General features: G+C 38.9%; 1 protein-coding gene across 1 annotated transcript in view; it reads left to right on the top strand.

Moving 5' to 3' along the window:
- LOC127432903 (protein phosphatase 1E-like) overlaps nt 1-12,385 on the top strand; it is a 55,783-nt gene extending 43,398 nt beyond the window's left edge. Inside the window, exons 3-7 of the mRNA XM_051684419.1 lie at nt 1,100-1,299; nt 3,735-3,923; nt 4,049-4,192; nt 4,776-4,869; nt 6,633-12,385. Of these exons, the coding sequence (XP_051540379.1) occupies nt 1,100-1,299; nt 3,735-3,923; nt 4,049-4,192; nt 4,776-4,869; nt 6,633-7,573 (1,568 nt within the window). The 3' untranslated portion in view covers nt 7,574-12,385. The remainder of the gene's footprint in view (nt 1-1,099; nt 1,300-3,734; nt 3,924-4,048; nt 4,193-4,775; nt 4,870-6,632) is intronic.
- Nucleotides 12,386-17,609: the final 5,224 nt, after the last annotated feature.

Here is a 17,609-nt window from a genome sequence, read left to right as displayed (position 1 = left end):
TCCGTAGCTCTCAAATCTCATTTGCTCTTTCGCTTATTCAAATTTGGTGCATTGTGTTACGCTACCAACATGTAAGAACTAATGGCGGTTTGTGTCAATGACATCTAAACTGACGTAAAATATCTTAATGCGCTAAAATACAGGTTTGGAAAGGCATGAGGATGAGTAAATGATGACACAATTTACATTTTTTAAAATTTCTCAATAGTCTTGCACATTTTTAAACAACAAGCCAATAAGTTGTCTATGAAACGTTTTATATTATTGTCCAAAAAGCTTTATCAAGAAAGGAAAGAGCATACAGTTCACAGGTGAGCACAGGTTGGTGTGAAGGAGGGGGCCGATGGACCTATAAGAACTTCACAGAATGAATTAACGTCAGTTTTTCCCCATAGAGACTAGAGCTGGAACAAACCCATCATCATTAACCAGTCACCTCTCTCTCTCTCTCTCAGTTGGCAGATGGCCTCTTTTGCCATTGTCCTCAATTCCACTTCCACTGTGCATTTAATCAGCAGCTCATGCACTCTTCTTTTCCAATTTGCTATTAAAGTCAAATCTGTTTGGCTTATGAACAAAAATGCACATCTGTATGGTTCCTGTATGTGTTTACAATTTTACATTGTACTGACATATCAAACAATGGCTGCTGAGTCATCATAAATCAAACACACTTACACCAGCTCGGCGTGTTGGCGTTTGCATGTGAGCTGCAGTATGTGGGTATTAACATGAAACACATTTTAAAGTTGACATCCTGTGACGTGACATGCTATACTCCATTAAACAGCATTTTGCAAAAAAAATGTTTTTGAATTATTATGCACACAGCTGTAATGACATCACATCAGTTCAGATATTACAGAGAATATTTGTACTTTACAATGATAAACATAATTTGTCACACTGCAGGACATAGTCACAGCAAAGAAGTGATAGAAATGGTGAAAAACTTTTTAAAGTGATCATTCACAGCAGTTAAAATGTACACTTTCCCCATTCATATATATTTTTAACCTAAAATCTTGATGTTGAATAAAAAAAGTCTATGGACATGTTATGCATGCTACCCATGAAACATGTTGTTATTCCTCAACAGAGATTGATTCGGTGAAGCTAGCACGGCTGGTCTTTAATAAGCTGTGCGAGACTTGCTGTCATTGGCTCAAAGAGTTCCCTAATCGCCGCCGCCACTTGCCGTACTACGAGACCTCTATCCACGCCATTAAAAACATGCGCCACAAGATGGAGGACAAACACGTCGTCATTCCTGATTTCAACACGCTCTTCAATTTGCAGGTATGGTATTGAACAAGATTTAAAATCACATTTTATTTCTGGTAATAAACACCAAACATAAATAATCCTACAGTTAAAGGTAGCTTTTTTGCTAGCTTTAATCACATGCCCTCTCTCTAAAACCCAACTTACCAAAGACATCCCGAACACACAAAATGATTCAAAGATTGAGTGATTCAGAGAGTGTTTCTGATTAGCCAGAACATACTTTAATGTTGTTGATGTTTATAGCACCTGGGCTGTCACAGATACAAATGTGACAGTATTATTTGTATCTATTTATATTGTTGATTTCAGCCTACTAGGCCTTAACGAATAGCTCTCCCAAATGTATGAAAACCACAGACAATAATTGAGTCTCTGGATAGATTTTAAAGCACTGATACACTTAACATCACTTTCCTTTATAATAGAATCTGGTTGATCTTATCTTACCCTGAAGAAATTGCATTATGTAATCTCTTTCCTGAATGTCAGTATAATTTCCACTGGAAAGCAATAAGTGTACACAGATTTGCCGTCTCATGTCTAGATCTAGCCTGCTTGATGTTTTAGATGAGATGTGTAGGCTATGCTTCCCCTAATGAGAGCAGACAGTGTGGCATACCCGTCCACTGTAGCATGAAATAGACCCTCCCCAAAGCACGACTACGAGGAATATTCTATTTTGATGGCTGCACGTTTCATCAATAAGCTCTTCCCTCCCAGACTTTACTCATAAACTCTTAATCTCTAAGCTCTGGTAGCTGTTTGTTGATAAATGCTGGGCTTTTATTGGTATTATTGGCAAACACCAGCATCCCTTTGCCGCAGGATAAAAGAGATCAAAGACTGCTCAGCCATAAGTGGACATAATTCAGTGCATTTACAGAGAAAGAGAGAGAGGGAGAGAGAGATGTAAACATATAGTTCCATCATTGTATTCTATATGAAGTCAAATCAATATTTATTTATATAGCACATTTTGAAAAAGCAGTTGAGCCTGCAGCACAATTCAGTCTCTTGTCCACTTTCTTTGACATGAACATCTGGGGCGAATTATCTCACCCAGCTGTTGGTGATTGCGGTGTTGGCGGACGAGGTATAAAACCGCAACCAGAGCTGCTGTCGAGAGAGTGAGAGACACAGTGAAGCTGTGTGTGTGTGGTTGAGAGCTGCTGCTGAAAAGCAGAGCGACTGTGTGGTCAGTTAGCTGAAAAGCCACTATGGTGTGTTGTGCTGAAAAGCAATGTGTGAATGGGAAGACACTGAAAAGTGTGAAAATAAATGTTGTACGTTTGGATGTGCACCCGACTCCCGCTTCCTTCTTCCCATTCATTCCTCCTGGCCTCGACTCCCATTCACAAACCAGCACTTGGCCACGCCCCCATCATCACACAGACTCAAAAGTATGTAATTTCCCATCACTGGTGAAGTACGTACTTTTAGTGCATTGTAGAATTAGGCGAATTGTGCCAGAATGGGTCACGGTCACAGTAACGGAAGTTCAGAGAGTCGTCTATAATGAAATCCTAATTTACACCAATGAAAGCCTATCCCATTTGACCAGCTCTGCTGTGGAACTAAGCCATTTAATTACTCTTTAAGCTGCTGATAATTAAAAGCGATCAACAAGAGGGAACATGAGCATTTGATTTGCATATATTTCTCATGTGTAATTTTTCATTTAGCTATGTTCACTGCAGTTTATTAAAAGAGCAGCTTCGGATGTGTCAAATGCCAGGGGGTTGGCACGTTTTTGTTTTCTGATCGTAGGGATTGAAAGATGTTTACAAAGGATTTATATCAATTAAGAGTGGATTGTGAAGTCTTTTAGGAGGAAATAAGCTATTTTCTTAATAACAACAATTTATTCTGGCACAGTGAGTGACTTTAGCACAATATTTCTAATTTAGATATTATTGACGTAAATGTAATGCATTAATAAAACATTGATTAAAATACCACCATTAATGAAATGCAAATTCAAGACAAATTGTTTACTGAACAGGAATCAAGGGTGTTTTCACACTTTAAACTAATATGTAATTAATTTAAAAATATATTATTGCACAGTTCTCTGGAATACTTGATTCTGATTGGTCAAGCATGCCGTTCTTTGCACAAATATTTTTGTATAAGACTGCTAATCTGTATAACTGATTGTTGCCCCAATCTACAATACTGTGCTACTATGTCTCTCATATTATTATTTCTTCTCACATAATAAAATAATATAAATTTGAAACAATATTTCATCCCCATTTACTTATTTATTAAGGAGCCTCGTCATAGGTAGGATAATGTACGGTCAGCCAGCCCCTTCAGGATACAAGACTGCCTTATTTTGCGCTAATGACTGTCTGTACATCCTTTATGTAAAACTTGCATTTTACATTGAACATTGTAACAGTTTATATTGTGAAGTGAAGCTAACAGAAATCATATTCGTTTAGGATCAGGAAGAGCAGGCATTCTTCGCCGTGTTTGACGGTCACGGTGGGGTGGACGCTGCCATCTATGCTGCCAATCACCTGCATGTAAACCTGGTCAGACAGGAGATGTTCAGCCAAGACCCGGGCAAGGCCCTATGTCATGCCTTCAAACTGACAGACGAGCGATTCGTACAGAAGGCATCACGTGAGGTGAGTCTTGACTCCATAGACACACTCTCAGACATAAAGATCCTTAGTAACTCATAGTAGCCCTTTCTAAACTGACTACATTTGTGCGTCCATATGCCCTGAGTCTGTGTATTTTTGTGGAACAGAGCCTGCGCTGTGGCACCACAGGTGTCGTGACCTTTCTGAGGGGACGCACACTGTATGTGGTCTGGCTGGGCGACTCACAGGTCATGATGGTGAAGAGAGGTCAACCGGTGGAGCTGATGAAACCACACAAACCAGACAGAGAGGTGAGAAACAACAGAGACACACAGATTAGTGTATCTTTAAACAATATTTCAACCAAGAAGACTAATCTGCAAATTATTTACTGGATCAAATTATAGCTTCAGTCTGCCCAATTATGAATGGATTATTTATGAAAGTGTAAACTAGTGGTTTTTACAGGTTTTTCAGTGACTGATGCCAATATCAAATGTCTCTGCATAAAGTGTTGACACAATGCAGGATCAGCTGTCTCCAATCCATGTACCTGTAATGTTTTTCATATGCCAAAAGCTAGTCCTAGATCAGGCAGTGTACTGCATATGATGGTTACTTTTAGCTCAGGAGTCCAGCTTTTTGTGAGATGTGCTTAATGCATTCAATCAACAAAAGTCACATGACAGCAAAGCTGTGTTACAAAACAAACGCTTAAGAGCTCTTTGCAGCTTTATCTGTGTAATAAATCAACATGCAAGCCACAGCCTGGCATTTCAGCCAATTAGAGTTTCACTAATTAATATTGATCTGAAAATGATACTAGCTATGGTGAACCATTTGTGTTGATTGTATTGTTTGTTTGTGTGTGTGTGTGTATGTGTGTATGTGTAGGATGAGAAAAAGAGGATTGAGGCTTTGGGCGGGTGTGTGATCTGGTTTGGCACATGGAGGGTCAACGGAAGCTTGTCCGTCTCAAGAGCCATCGGTAAGGACATTATATATTACAATACAAAACTAAAATTACTCAAAATAAACATCTGTTTGTTGATGTAAGTGGTGCAGAAATAACACTCGTCACCTTTAAGGATATTATTAGGAATGGATCTTTAAAAGTTGCAAAAAGTGAACCTAAGGTCAGTGTGTACTGTATGAATTTTTAGAAGAGGATGTACAGGACACTGCAGAAAACTGTTTATCACCACACCACAAATTTCTGTATGAAGGAGATAGCCTTTTAAAAAGTACATTTTGGCACAGACTATGTTCAATGTCATATCAATGTAATCTGGTCTTCTGTGTCTTCTAGTTGATCTGTAGCTGAGTCTGTGTGTGTGAAGAACAATATTAATTATGATTGAAATATAAACCGTTGTTCTGGTTCCTAACCTGTTCAATCAGGCCGTCTCTGTAGTGTAATAAAACATTTTTATTTGAATATTCTGACTTGTAGGAATCACTCTTTGCTGATTCTACATCACCATAATAAATTATTTATAAAGTATCCATATAATTTACAGTATAGTGTATATATACATTAGCCAGTATAAGATTACAGCTTTCACACTAATGAGAATTGCAGTAATAACAAAGACTGACCTCCAGCAATTCCTAGGGAGTGTTCCCACGGCTTTCTGCATAGAAACCGTTTCGCTCGCTAAATGTTGATAGCTAATCTGTTGCATAATCCAATCAGTCTAGCGTTTAATTCCCATATAGCTCTTGATTTTTAAATAGGACAAGTGAGGCTAATTCCGCCATACCCTAGGCCAATGGCATTTTTTATTTAGTACAGTCGGGCGAATCTCACAAAACGTGTCAAGAACATGTAAGGGTCATATTTCACCCGAAATAAAAATAATAAAATAAGACATTTTTATTTTGTTTTAAGACAATGGAGCTTCTTCTTTTTTTTTTTTTTTTTTTTTTTTTTTTTGAAGATTTAAGTTTATTTATTTATTTTACTGACTATGCAAAAATAAATAAATAAATAAATAAATAAAAAATAATAATAATAATAATAATAATAATAATAATAATAATTTACTTAAGCACATTTCCTTCACAAATTCTTTTTATTATAAAAATCTAATTCTTATTACTGTAATGTGGAAAAAAATGATGTATTATTTAAAATGTCAAGTATTTATACAGTTTTTGTTGTACTGCCTTTAATTTGACTTATTTAAAGGGAAAAAAGAGTAACAAGAATCTAATTAAAACCACCAGTAATTGTCATGAATATAATATTGAAAGAAAATCATGTAAAAGATCTTATTTTTCCCAAATATATTATTTATATTAAAACATAATATTAGATTTTCAGACATTATATATTATATTCTGTGAAGAACATGTCAGGGTCATATTTTATACCAAAATCGAAAGAAAAAAACTGAGAAATTGTATTTTGTTGAAACTTTAAAAATGTAAATGATTTTTTTGCATTCTGACATTATTTTCATGACAGTTAAGCACAGTTAAGGAATTACAAAAACTCACTTAACAAAACTCTGGATCCATTTTGGGGGAAAATGTGCATAGTCAAGAAAATAATTGCATTAAAAAAAGAAGAAAATAATTATTTTCTTAAATATGTAATTTATATTACATAATAAATGTTATAAATGTAAATTCTTCTCTGTTTTTCTTTTTATTCTGGGGTGAAATGTCACCTGGCCATGTTTTTGTGAGATTCCCCCTTAATCACTTTCACTTATTTACTGTGATCTTTTTGGTTTGTATGTGTAGGTGATTCACAACACAAGCCCTATATCTGTGGTGATGCTGACAGCACCACCTTAAATCTGGATGGTAGTGAGGACTACTTGATCCTTGCCTGCGATGGCTTCTATGATACCGTGAGTCCAGAGGAAGCAGTGCGGGTGGTCAGTGACCATTTGCAGGAGAACAACGGCGACACTGCTATGGTGGCCCACAAACTAGTGGCCTCAGCCCGAGACGCAGGGTCCAGCGATAACATCACAGTCATTGTGGTGTTTCTCAGAGACCCTCGTTTGCCCCCACCCTCAGACAAAGCAGAGGAGGAACCAGAAGAGAAACCTGTGGAAGATCCAGGAGAGGAGGAGGAAGAGGACATAGAGCCCTTGCAAAGTGAGTTGGTGTGTCAGGATGGAGGAGTGGAGAATGGAGGAAAGAATCGGGGCGGCTGGCCACTCCAGCAATGTTCGGCGCCAGCTGACCTGGCCTACGAAGATCGCATGGATTCGTTTACGGACAGAACAAGTCTGAGCATCACGGGGCCGAACCTGCATGCAGAGACTGGCTGCTTCAGGCTCCCAGCTTCGTCAAGCCTTCCCCCAACCAGAGTCTTTGAGTCAGATCTCATACCCCCCTACAGCGGGGTTGGCGCGGCCTGGCGCCCCTACCAAGAGATGGGCCTTTCAGGGTTCAGACAAAAGCCCCAGCCTAAGCCTCGGGTCCCCTCCTACATGCAGCCTTGCTCTGATGGACAATTGCTGGAGGTGGCTGCGCTCTTCCCCCAAGAAGGACGGAGGAAGAGGCGGCTGGAGGTTATGCCACTACGGAGGGAGTCACAGCGCCAGATCCAGAGAGCCAGGGAATGCCATGGCCCTCTGAGCTGCTTCCCTAGCATGCCCTATCCTCTCCGGTCCCCAGAGAGGAAGCCTGGGATAGCCTTTCCCCATGTAACCCACAGCAAAAGAATCTAATCAGCAACTCCCTGCCCCATCATACTGCCCTCCATCATTAAGGCTAAAATACACTCATATCAAACAACACGAGCTGAGGAAACAGTGGGCATGTACATACGGTTTGTTCCAAAGCCTAGTGAGCTACGTCAATAGGCAGCATTGTAAGGCATCGTTCCCAGTGCAAAAGCTGTTCCAAAAAGTAGGCAGTATGTTTATGCTGTCTTCTAAGATTTTCTAAGAATTCTAAACTATAGCAGTAGGCAGCATTGCATGGATCCTTCGTAAATTCCAAAATGCATTGCAGCAATCTCAGTGAAATGAAATTCATTCAATACGAAAAAGTATTGATACAAATTAAGTTAGGATGCTGACTATGTAGGCAGTAGGCAGCAAGGCAGCTCACTAGGTTTTGAAACAGAGCCACACATTTAAACACACACAAACTGATACCACATTGCTCTAACACTTCCTCTCTCATCTTATATGATCCAGCCTACCAGATTCCTTCATCTCTCTCAGCCAGCTTTCTCATCCTCATAACCCTTTACCTGCTCTAGTTTTTGTGTGTGGGTGTGTGTGTGCAGAAGGGACAAAAGAGTGTTAACACTGTCCTACTACTATTCTCTGTGCACACACACACACGTTCACACAGTAGTTTAAATGTTACACCCAGTGTAGTACCTTTTATCAAGCAGATGATTGCAGTCAGTGGGAAAATTACTGAATTTCATTGCTTATATCTTACTGTTACCTGAGGCGAGAGACATGATACAGCTCTTAGTTGCTAAAGCCATTTTTAATGTTCAGTCACTATGTATGAGAGACGTTTTTTTCTTCTTCCATTTTTATGTTTTTTATGAAGCTTGTACTTGTTGTATGAACTTGTAAGGTGAAAAGATGTCTATTTTAAATTGCGGTTTAAGGGTCAAGCGTGATTATGACATAACGGTAGTGAGTAATTGATAAGGGAGTGGCAACCATCATTTTTGTTTTTGTGGGGGACTTTTTTGTCACTTTTCCATTTTTAAACCCAAAACTGACTTGTTTGGGTAGCTACCATGCCAAAATCTGTTTCATTCAGCATGTTCGATGATGCTTATTAGAAATAACAACATTACTGACAGACAACATCTGCTGCATTTCTAATGATTGTTTAGGTTCTGCTGTTACAGTTTGAGGGAGAGAAAGGTTTTAAAAGAAATATAATTGTGTTTGTAGATGAACTATTAGACATATCGGATCAAATTTAGATGTAGTACCTATTCTACACATATTCATTAATATTCAGTTTTTTTAAAACCAAAGAATGAAGGAAATGATTTTTCAGGAGGCACAATATCATCACTAAATAAGATGTGTGTTTTATACCAAGTGCTACATCTACAAAGTTATGCTTGGTGTCAAAGTTTTTAGAAAAAAAAAATATTCTAAGAAATTCTTGAAATCTTGAGTTCAAAAACAAAGCTTTTAGACCACATATCTCAAATCTTGATAATGGCTTGTACTGGACTAAGATATGTTAAGTTAAATTTACAGGGAACGTGAAAATGTAGCCCTGAAGGAAAAATAGGGCTGAAAATCTCTTTGTGGTTGCATTTTCAAGTGGCCCTCAGGTGTTGAGGACATAAATAGTGTAGTTCAAGCAGCACAATGTGTGCCTTTATTATCTTCAACACGCCTGTGTTCGACAGGATGGAAAGTGGACACAAAGTATATCTGATCTCTCTTCCACTTGTCTCTGTATTGGGATTCAGATTTATTTGGATACAACATTTTACTTAAGCACCACTGTAAGAGACTGGCCATGTACATTTTTACCTAATTTATTTATTTTCAAAGGATTTGTTGCAAACGTTTGATTTTGCAGCCACCTAAAATGTTTGGAGAACTTACTCCACCCCTAAAAATGTACATTTAAATTTAAATGAGCATAGTTAGGGACTCATTTAGTTTTTCAAAAAATAAGGAAGTGTTCTCTGTCTCTCAGTCACTGCTGTCATGGCATCATTATGCCTTCAAAATTCAGTATGTGACAATTGCTTAAAATAATTTTCTGAGTTAAAACAACTTCTCAGTCAATTAAAGCTCAATTAATATCTTACGATTATCATAATAAAATGTGTTGACTCTGATACGTTTACAGTAAAGCACTAACAACGGAAACCTAGCAGGCAAGTGGGCAGCACTTAATAAATGTTAAAAATATGCAACTATCACACTGATTCGAAAGTTCAAACATAACACTTACATGATAGAATCGCTTACAAATCTTGTCTGTTTAACTCATGTTATGACTAACTTACTTTTTCTTTGTATCCGTAACTCATAACCAGAGAAGAAAAGAGGTCCCACATCAAAAGGACAGTTTAGATAACTTTACTCAAATAACAAACATTTCAAGTGATTAAAATTTAAAAAAAATTACGAGCTTAACATTTCTGCTTTTAAACCTTCCGGTCCACTTGTCGGCTATGCTTGTACTGTAAACACATATTTTGTTCATTTTAACAAAACAAGGGGCAAGTCAAAATTATTTTCCAGGGTAATCGACACCATGACACACATGCTGTCCATTGCTGTCCGTAGTTCACATATGCTGTCCAAATTGTATTTAACCCACAACGTTCCTTTAACCCAAACAATCTTCATGCAATAAGATTACAATCATCTCCACTTCTCACCAAAGTCATACGCTTGTGTTCATATTCATAATTGCATACCACAATCTACTGCAGCCATGATGCCATTGGGTGGTTCTGTTCAAGATACCTGTGCTGGCCTGGTCTTTGACACAAACGACACATGTTCTTTTGACTACTAATGCTGCAAACCCTTTATTCTTTCCCTCTTCCATCTGAAACTAGAGGAATGACTTGTGCCATCGCAGCCGTGCCATTGCACTGATCAGTTTCCTTGTATTTCTTTGTATTTTTGGTGGAGGGATGGATAATGGGTGGTGGGTGCGTGGGTGGATGGTACAGGGTATAAGTGTCTATCACTTGTCTGTTGTCGTTCAAGCTGTCTTCATCTGCCTCCAGCCAAGTAACTTATTGATGCATGGAGCCTACCCTGCTGAAAAGACCATCTTAAACCAGCATGAATTTCCATGCTTATCCAAGCTGGTTTATGCTAATCAGTGCTGGTCTAGCTGGTGGACCAGCAAACCATGTTGTTCATCAGCAAAATTTGACAAAGGAGGCTGAGTAGTCTGGTAGGGACCCCAGTATACCAGCATCCAATTCTGGGGACCAGCATTGAAAACACAACATACAGTATGCTGGTCTTTTTAACTGGGTGGGCTTGGCTTCACACCAACATGTTTATTGTGTTCACAAAGACCCTCCTGAAATATATCTGACACCAGTGTCCCCTAATAGCCCTCTCCTTTAAGAATGGGGCTTGAATCTTATTTTGAATCAGTGACCTACAGGAAAGTAGAGAATTTGAACTATAATGGTGCATCTCAACTGGTTCAGAATGTAAATCCAAATGCAATTAAATATTTGGCCCACGTTAAAGATGCCCAGACTGTCTGGAATGTATGTGATTCTTTTCGCAAACTACCATCCATTATGAGATTTGTCAACCGGTTTTATACCCTTGTGGAAGTTTTCAACGATTCGGAGCACGTTGAAAATGTCACCGGCTGCCCTACAGGCTTTATCATGCCTTGTAAATCCAATACCTGCTTTTGGAGAGGAAAAATTTCCCCTAAGGCCTCCGAGATGGCATCGATGGCTGAAGATTTGCCCTGTCCCAAATGGTACCCTTAACCCTCACGGTCCTCTTTGGAGTCTACACATTGCCGTATGGACTAGGTAGTTGTCTGCTGTAAAATCCAGTGCAAGCTTAGCAATAAAGCAGCCACAATGATGAAATGGGACCCTCTACGGTCAAGTGGACTTAACGGAAGCACGTGAGCGAAGGCTACTGGACTGCAAGTCCATCAAGTCCGCCATTTGGGTCAGGGCCATTTATGACTGATTGAGTGCAGCTTTCTGGACATGGACCTTTCAAAGAAGCTGTGTGCTAAATGATGTACGAGGCCTAGATTCAGAGATAACCTTCCGCTTTTGCCCTCACTATCATGTACAATCATTCCCTGCATCCCCCTAGCACCTCCTATGGGGGGCACAAATTATATATTGGAAGTGTGGTAACTTAAATATATTGTATACATGTATGTACGTATGTGCGTTTTGAGAATGTGTGTGGTTGCGTGTAACATTCAGGATGTGTAAACGTGTCTGTCTTATAAATGTGCTATTTTAATCACCACTGATAACTCAGATGGATACAGAAGTCTGTAATGCTTTTCAGTAAACCTCGCCCTGCCCCCTTCTTGGCACACTAAAGAACATACTTGAAGCGTCAAGGGAAACAGGCAAGTCTAACAGGTGCAACATTTGGCGTCTGTAATAGTCACAGGCTCTCAAGAAGTTTTATTCACGAAGTACCAATGGTGTTGATGAGATTGCCAATCTCAAGCACCAAAGTTCCGGATGGTTCATTTGAATGGTCGAGTGCATGACGCTCTCAAAAGAACATCTCTTTTTGTACTCTTGAGCCTTGGCCCCAGTGGATTGCCTGTTAGACGCAGTGTTTCCCCTGTTAGTGATAGCTGCGAGTACTGCGTCAAGGGTGCGCTCTAGCTTTCATGACAGTTAGCCCTCCTCACTTGCTGTCACTGCTTTTTGTCCATGTACTGTTCAGTACTGCTCTTTTTCTGCTAGCAATAATGAACCTACACAAGCCATGAGTGAAGAGAGCTCTTTCAAATGGCTCTTCTTCTCTAAAGCAAAGCTGAAGAAGGGTTTAAAGGAAACTGGGGGGGGGGGGGGGACGTATCTTAAAAAAAGAAACCTATGTTACTGATGGTCATCACTGTATTCTAATAAACCTGTGTTGATGAGAAACAACTGCTGTACTCTCAGGTTTTGTTCTTTTAATGAGAGATATAATGCTATTTTTTCATTGATTGGTTGGTGATTCACAGCCGTTATTTACCTACAGTGTCTACGACTTAGACTATATGCTCTTTTCTCTATTCTCAGACTGGTCACAGATACTTTGGTCTTACAGCAACAACAACAACAAAAAAATTATGATCAGAGTCCAGTCCCAAAAAACCTCTTAAGTTAAGAAAACCCATAGTTGGGGCCTGGGTAGCTCAGCGAGTATTGACGCTGACTACCACCCCTGGAGTCGCGAGTTCAAATCCAGGGCGTGCTGAGTGACTCCAGCCAGGTCTCCTAAGCAACCAAATTGGCCCAGTTGCTAGGGAGGATAGAGTCACATGGGGTAACCTCCTTGTGGTCGCTATAATGTGTGGTTCTCGCTCTCGGTGGGGTGTGTGGTGAGTTGTGTGTGGATGCCACGGAGAATAGCGTGGGCCTCCACACGCACTACATCTCCACGGTAATGCGCTCAACAAGCCACGTGATAAGATGCGTGGACTGACGTCTCAGATGCGGAGGCAACTGAGATTTGTCCTCTGCCACCACACATTGAGGCGAGTCACTATGCCACCATGAGGACTTAGAGCGCATTGGGAATTGGGCATTCCAAATTGGGGAGAAAAGGGGAGAGAAAAAAAAAGAAAACCCGTAGTTATAATTGTAAGGCTATTGTCACTAAGACTTTTCTAAATTTTGGGGGGTTTCCTGCAACTGGCTGCTCAACATAAGCCAGAATCGGAACATGAGCAAGTGAACACCATTTACTCATGATGTAATTTGATCACTTCACTGCAATTCATTACTTACAGTAGCTTGGGAAGGGATGATGCACCCAACCACTAGCCTCAGACATCTCCCACAAACCATTCATGGACCATCTGATGCATATACTGCAAACGAAAATTGTAAAAGCTGCCTGATCCAATCGGATTGCCTGGCATCTACGCAAATTCCAGGAGTGAGGGTGCATTTTTTTTTACCAATCCACTGGTGATAAGACACCGGGTTGCTTCAGCTTCCAAAAAAGAAGTAACTGCTGTATTTCCCAAACTTTGCAATGTTCATGGTATGGAATCTTTGAATGATACTTAAGGGTTTTGAGACAGTGGCAAGTAAACGATATCCTTGAGCTATTCTGCTTTGTCCTCAGAATAATGTCCAATTTTAGATGTACTCGACCCTAAATTTAAAGTAAAAAAAGTGGACTGTGGCTGGTGGTTTTACATGTCAGTCAGATGGCACCTTCCTATCTAATTAGTTCTTGGTCATAATAAGATGTAATTTGGACCATGCTTTTTGCATACCAAGTCACCAATTATTTCCTACTGCAAATCTCTGATTAACAGAGAAGTCTTATAGTATATAATTGTGTAGATTTTGTCAGTCCTCATGATTTACAAAAAGTAGTGATAGTCTGTCATTTGTCTCCTCACACTGTTAGGGTAGAGTGGGGAAAGATGTGCCAATTTTGTACATGTGTTGTGTCCTATCAGACAGAAGTAAAATGAATAGAGCTACCTTTATTTCAAGGTGTCTACTATCACTTGATATTGTAAAAATGATTCTGTGAGAGAAAGCCACAGGCATAAATGATTTATTAATTATCTCCCACTTATACCTTGTTTCATTCATCACTGAAACTGAGGATTGTTATCGCATGTAAATGGCACCAAAAAAATAAAATAAATAAAAAATAAAAAAATCACTTCTAGGTCCTCTCTTAATTGCAAACATTATAAACAGAACAGTTAGTTATTAACAAAAATTAGTTTCTGTAAAAACTATTGGCCCTATTTTTCCCAGACTGTTATTTTTTTTTATCATTATTATTATTATTATTATTATTATTATTTATTTTTTGGGCAAAAAAGCACTTGGCTTAGTACTTCAGGGCTAAGATTGTGCTCAACTGTACAAAAACATATTACATTGGCCAGCAAAAAAAAAAAAAAAAAAAAAAAAAACTTTATATAAACATACCTCTTTTGCCATACTATTTGTAATTAAAATGCTGATCCTACATGGTACGAGTGCCCATTGTAGCCTGGGTGTTCATTTCTCTAAGTGGGCTTAGAACTGAGTCCTAAATGCCGTCACATACAAGACCTGGTTATGACCCCTAAAGGCTCTCTAAGCCAGGTGGCATAGTTATAGTGTTCTACCTCCACCTGTCAGGCTCTGGCAATAACACAGGAGTATTTAATTGAACAAGCTGCCTTTTAATCAAGATACTTGTACTTCCTGTGGCGATAGGAGTGTGTGGCCCTAAGTGTCAGCTGGTTTAATTTTAGTGAGTCCAGTCCACCATGTGTTTCTTGGCAAATATTTAAAACAGGAAATTAAGAGCAGACTACAAAAGAAAGAGTACAGGATACTTACCTTGATATTCTATTTTTAAACTCATTATAAAATGATGTATAGGTGTTTGTGAGGATATATGGCACTGCATTGAAGCACCCCCTTCCCTACGCTGTGAACATACAATTTTTATTCATTCTTAAGTTATTAATGGATATATTTTTGAGTCTAGTCAATATGGAGAGCACTTCCTAACCAGTCCCTGATGTATTTCACAAGAGCTTTTCAAAATCGCCATGTATGCTTGATGTAAGTGTTACGCAAAACGAAACATTTATTTCTACCTTCTATGCTTTGCTTTATGTTGCACATTATGTAAAATCTAGATGTTATGGAAAACAATCAGTAGAAGAGTGGAATAAGCATTTTCCAAACTGCTTGTGCTAAATAATGTGGTCAGTTCTGTACTAAATAATACATTTTAACATTAACATTGATATGACATGTTAAAAGTGAAATATTTAGTTTTCCATTGTTAAAATACAAAAAGTGTTAAAGGGATAGTTCACCCAAAAATGAAGATTCTCTCATCATTTACTCACCCTCATGCCATCCCAGATGTGTATGACTTTTTTTCTTCTGCTGAACACAGATGAAGATTTTTAAAAGAATTTCTCAGGTTTGTTGGTCCTCACAATGCAAGTGAATGGTGACCCAAACTCAGAAGGTCCAAAAAGCACACAAAGTCAGCAGACAAGTAACCCATAAGGCTCCAGTAGTTAAATCCATATCATCAGAAGTGATATGATAGGTGTGGGTGGTACCGCCACTCCCTATACGCATATTATGCAGTCTGCATAGGGAACCAACTCCCTAGGAGGGCACCAGAAATTCCTCCGACTGCCTTTATGTGCAAGTTATACGTTTTTCAAGGACCCAGTAGCAGTCGTGGAACACAGACAATCCCCCCCCTCCCCCTCTATTGACACAGCATTGAGATGCCAAAAAAACAATGTGTCACAATAATCGAAGACATCTATCACATTTACTGAAAAAAAAAAACACTTTTGGTATGAACGGCCCCTTTTTACTTTTAAGTAAATCAACCTACGATTGGTTTATTAATAGTTGACTCTTCCTGTAACTAAAAACAGATGCTCTTTTCAGTTAAAACATAAGCTGAATTTTTCCAGTTGAGTGTTCCAGATTGAATAAGGGAAAAAAATGTGTGTGATAAATTGCAGGGAGAACAGGATTTGGTGTCCCACTCTCTAGTTGATCAGTAAATTAAAACGGTGTACTTACAGTCCAACCCTTCCCTTAAAAAAGGGTCTGGCATGTTACATAAATCCCCCGAAACTGCCTGAAGATCGGTCAACATGGTACAGAACACCCACAAACGGGCAAAATCTAGGAATGTTAGGTAAAGGTTTGTCATAAAGACACATTATTTCCTGTTTTTTATAATACAGGAAAGTGCACACAGGAGACTGTAAGTGTTGGCAGTCTGGTGCTGGAGGAGGGGAGGGACTGGACCCAGGGAACGGATGTAAAGAGGACAGAATGGGAGCCAACACTCACTCATCCACATAAACACTGATGGGCTTATTCTTGCATAGCACGTCACACAGACTAGACCAGACAGCAGGTGCAGACAGGCAGATGGACACACACACACACAAATTTGGTATTGGTGGTTTATGAGGACTCTCCATAGACATAATGATTTTTACACTATACAAATTGACTATCCCCCAACTGTAACCTTACCCCTAAACCTAAGCATCACTGAAACCTTGTGGCATTTTTACATTTTCAAAAAAACATTGTTTAGTATGTTTTTTAATCTGTTTAAATTACAGGGACACTAGGTATGTCCTCATAAACCACCTTTATAGCACAATACCCTCATAATGACTAGTGTATAACCTAAAAAAAATGTTCTCGTAAACCACCAAAACCAACTCACAAAACAGTTAGTTGGTAAATTTCATGAAACAAGTCAAAAAAAACATGTCCAGGTCATATTTCACCTCAAATAACAAAAGAAAGAAATACATAATTTTGCTTAAAGCTTAAGTGTGTAATTTCTGCACCAATACCGTCACTAAACGGAATTGCAAAATTTCCAGAAAACTCCACCTGTTTTCCATTGGTTACTAACACAGGGCTGGTGTTACGATTTCCGTGGCCCTAGGCAACTGTCATGAAGCCCCCACAGTGTTTCGCAGACTGACCCATTAGTTAAAGGCCCTTAGCAACAAACTACTCTGCCTATAGCTCACGCCGGCCCTGTAATAATAGATAGTCCTGCCTCAAACTCAAATATGAGCTGAGATGTGAATTTTTTTTGTAACAATAAAGAAATTACCTTTTATGTTTTAAAGAAAATTAAGAACAATTTAGTATGGAAGACTCACTGTGGCATATTAATTAATAAATATTTCATTAAAAGCATTACTATACACTGTCGGCCAAAAGTTTGGAATAATATACAGATTTAGCTGTTTCGGAAGGAAATTGGTACTTTAATTCACCAAAGTGGCATTCAACTGATCACAAAGTATAGTCAGGACATTACTGATGTAAAAAACAGCACCATCACTATTAGAAAAAAGTCATTTTTGATCAAATCTAGACAGGCCCCATTTCCAGCAGCCATCACTCCAACACCTTATCCTTGAGTAATCATGCTAAATTGCTAATTTGGTACTAGAAAATCACTTGCCATTATATCAAACACAGTTGAAAGCTATTTGGGTTGTTAAATGAAGCTTAACATTGTCTTTGTGTTTGTT

This window comes from Myxocyprinus asiaticus, chromosome 42 (genome assembly GCF_019703515.2).
Source record: "Myxocyprinus asiaticus isolate MX2 ecotype Aquarium Trade chromosome 42, UBuf_Myxa_2, whole genome shotgun sequence".
Classification (NCBI taxonomy): Eukaryota; Metazoa; Chordata; class Actinopteri; order Cypriniformes; family Catostomidae; genus Myxocyprinus; species Myxocyprinus asiaticus.
The sequence above is the reverse complement of the archived record's forward strand: the minus strand, read 5'-3'. Positions and strand labels throughout refer to the sequence as shown.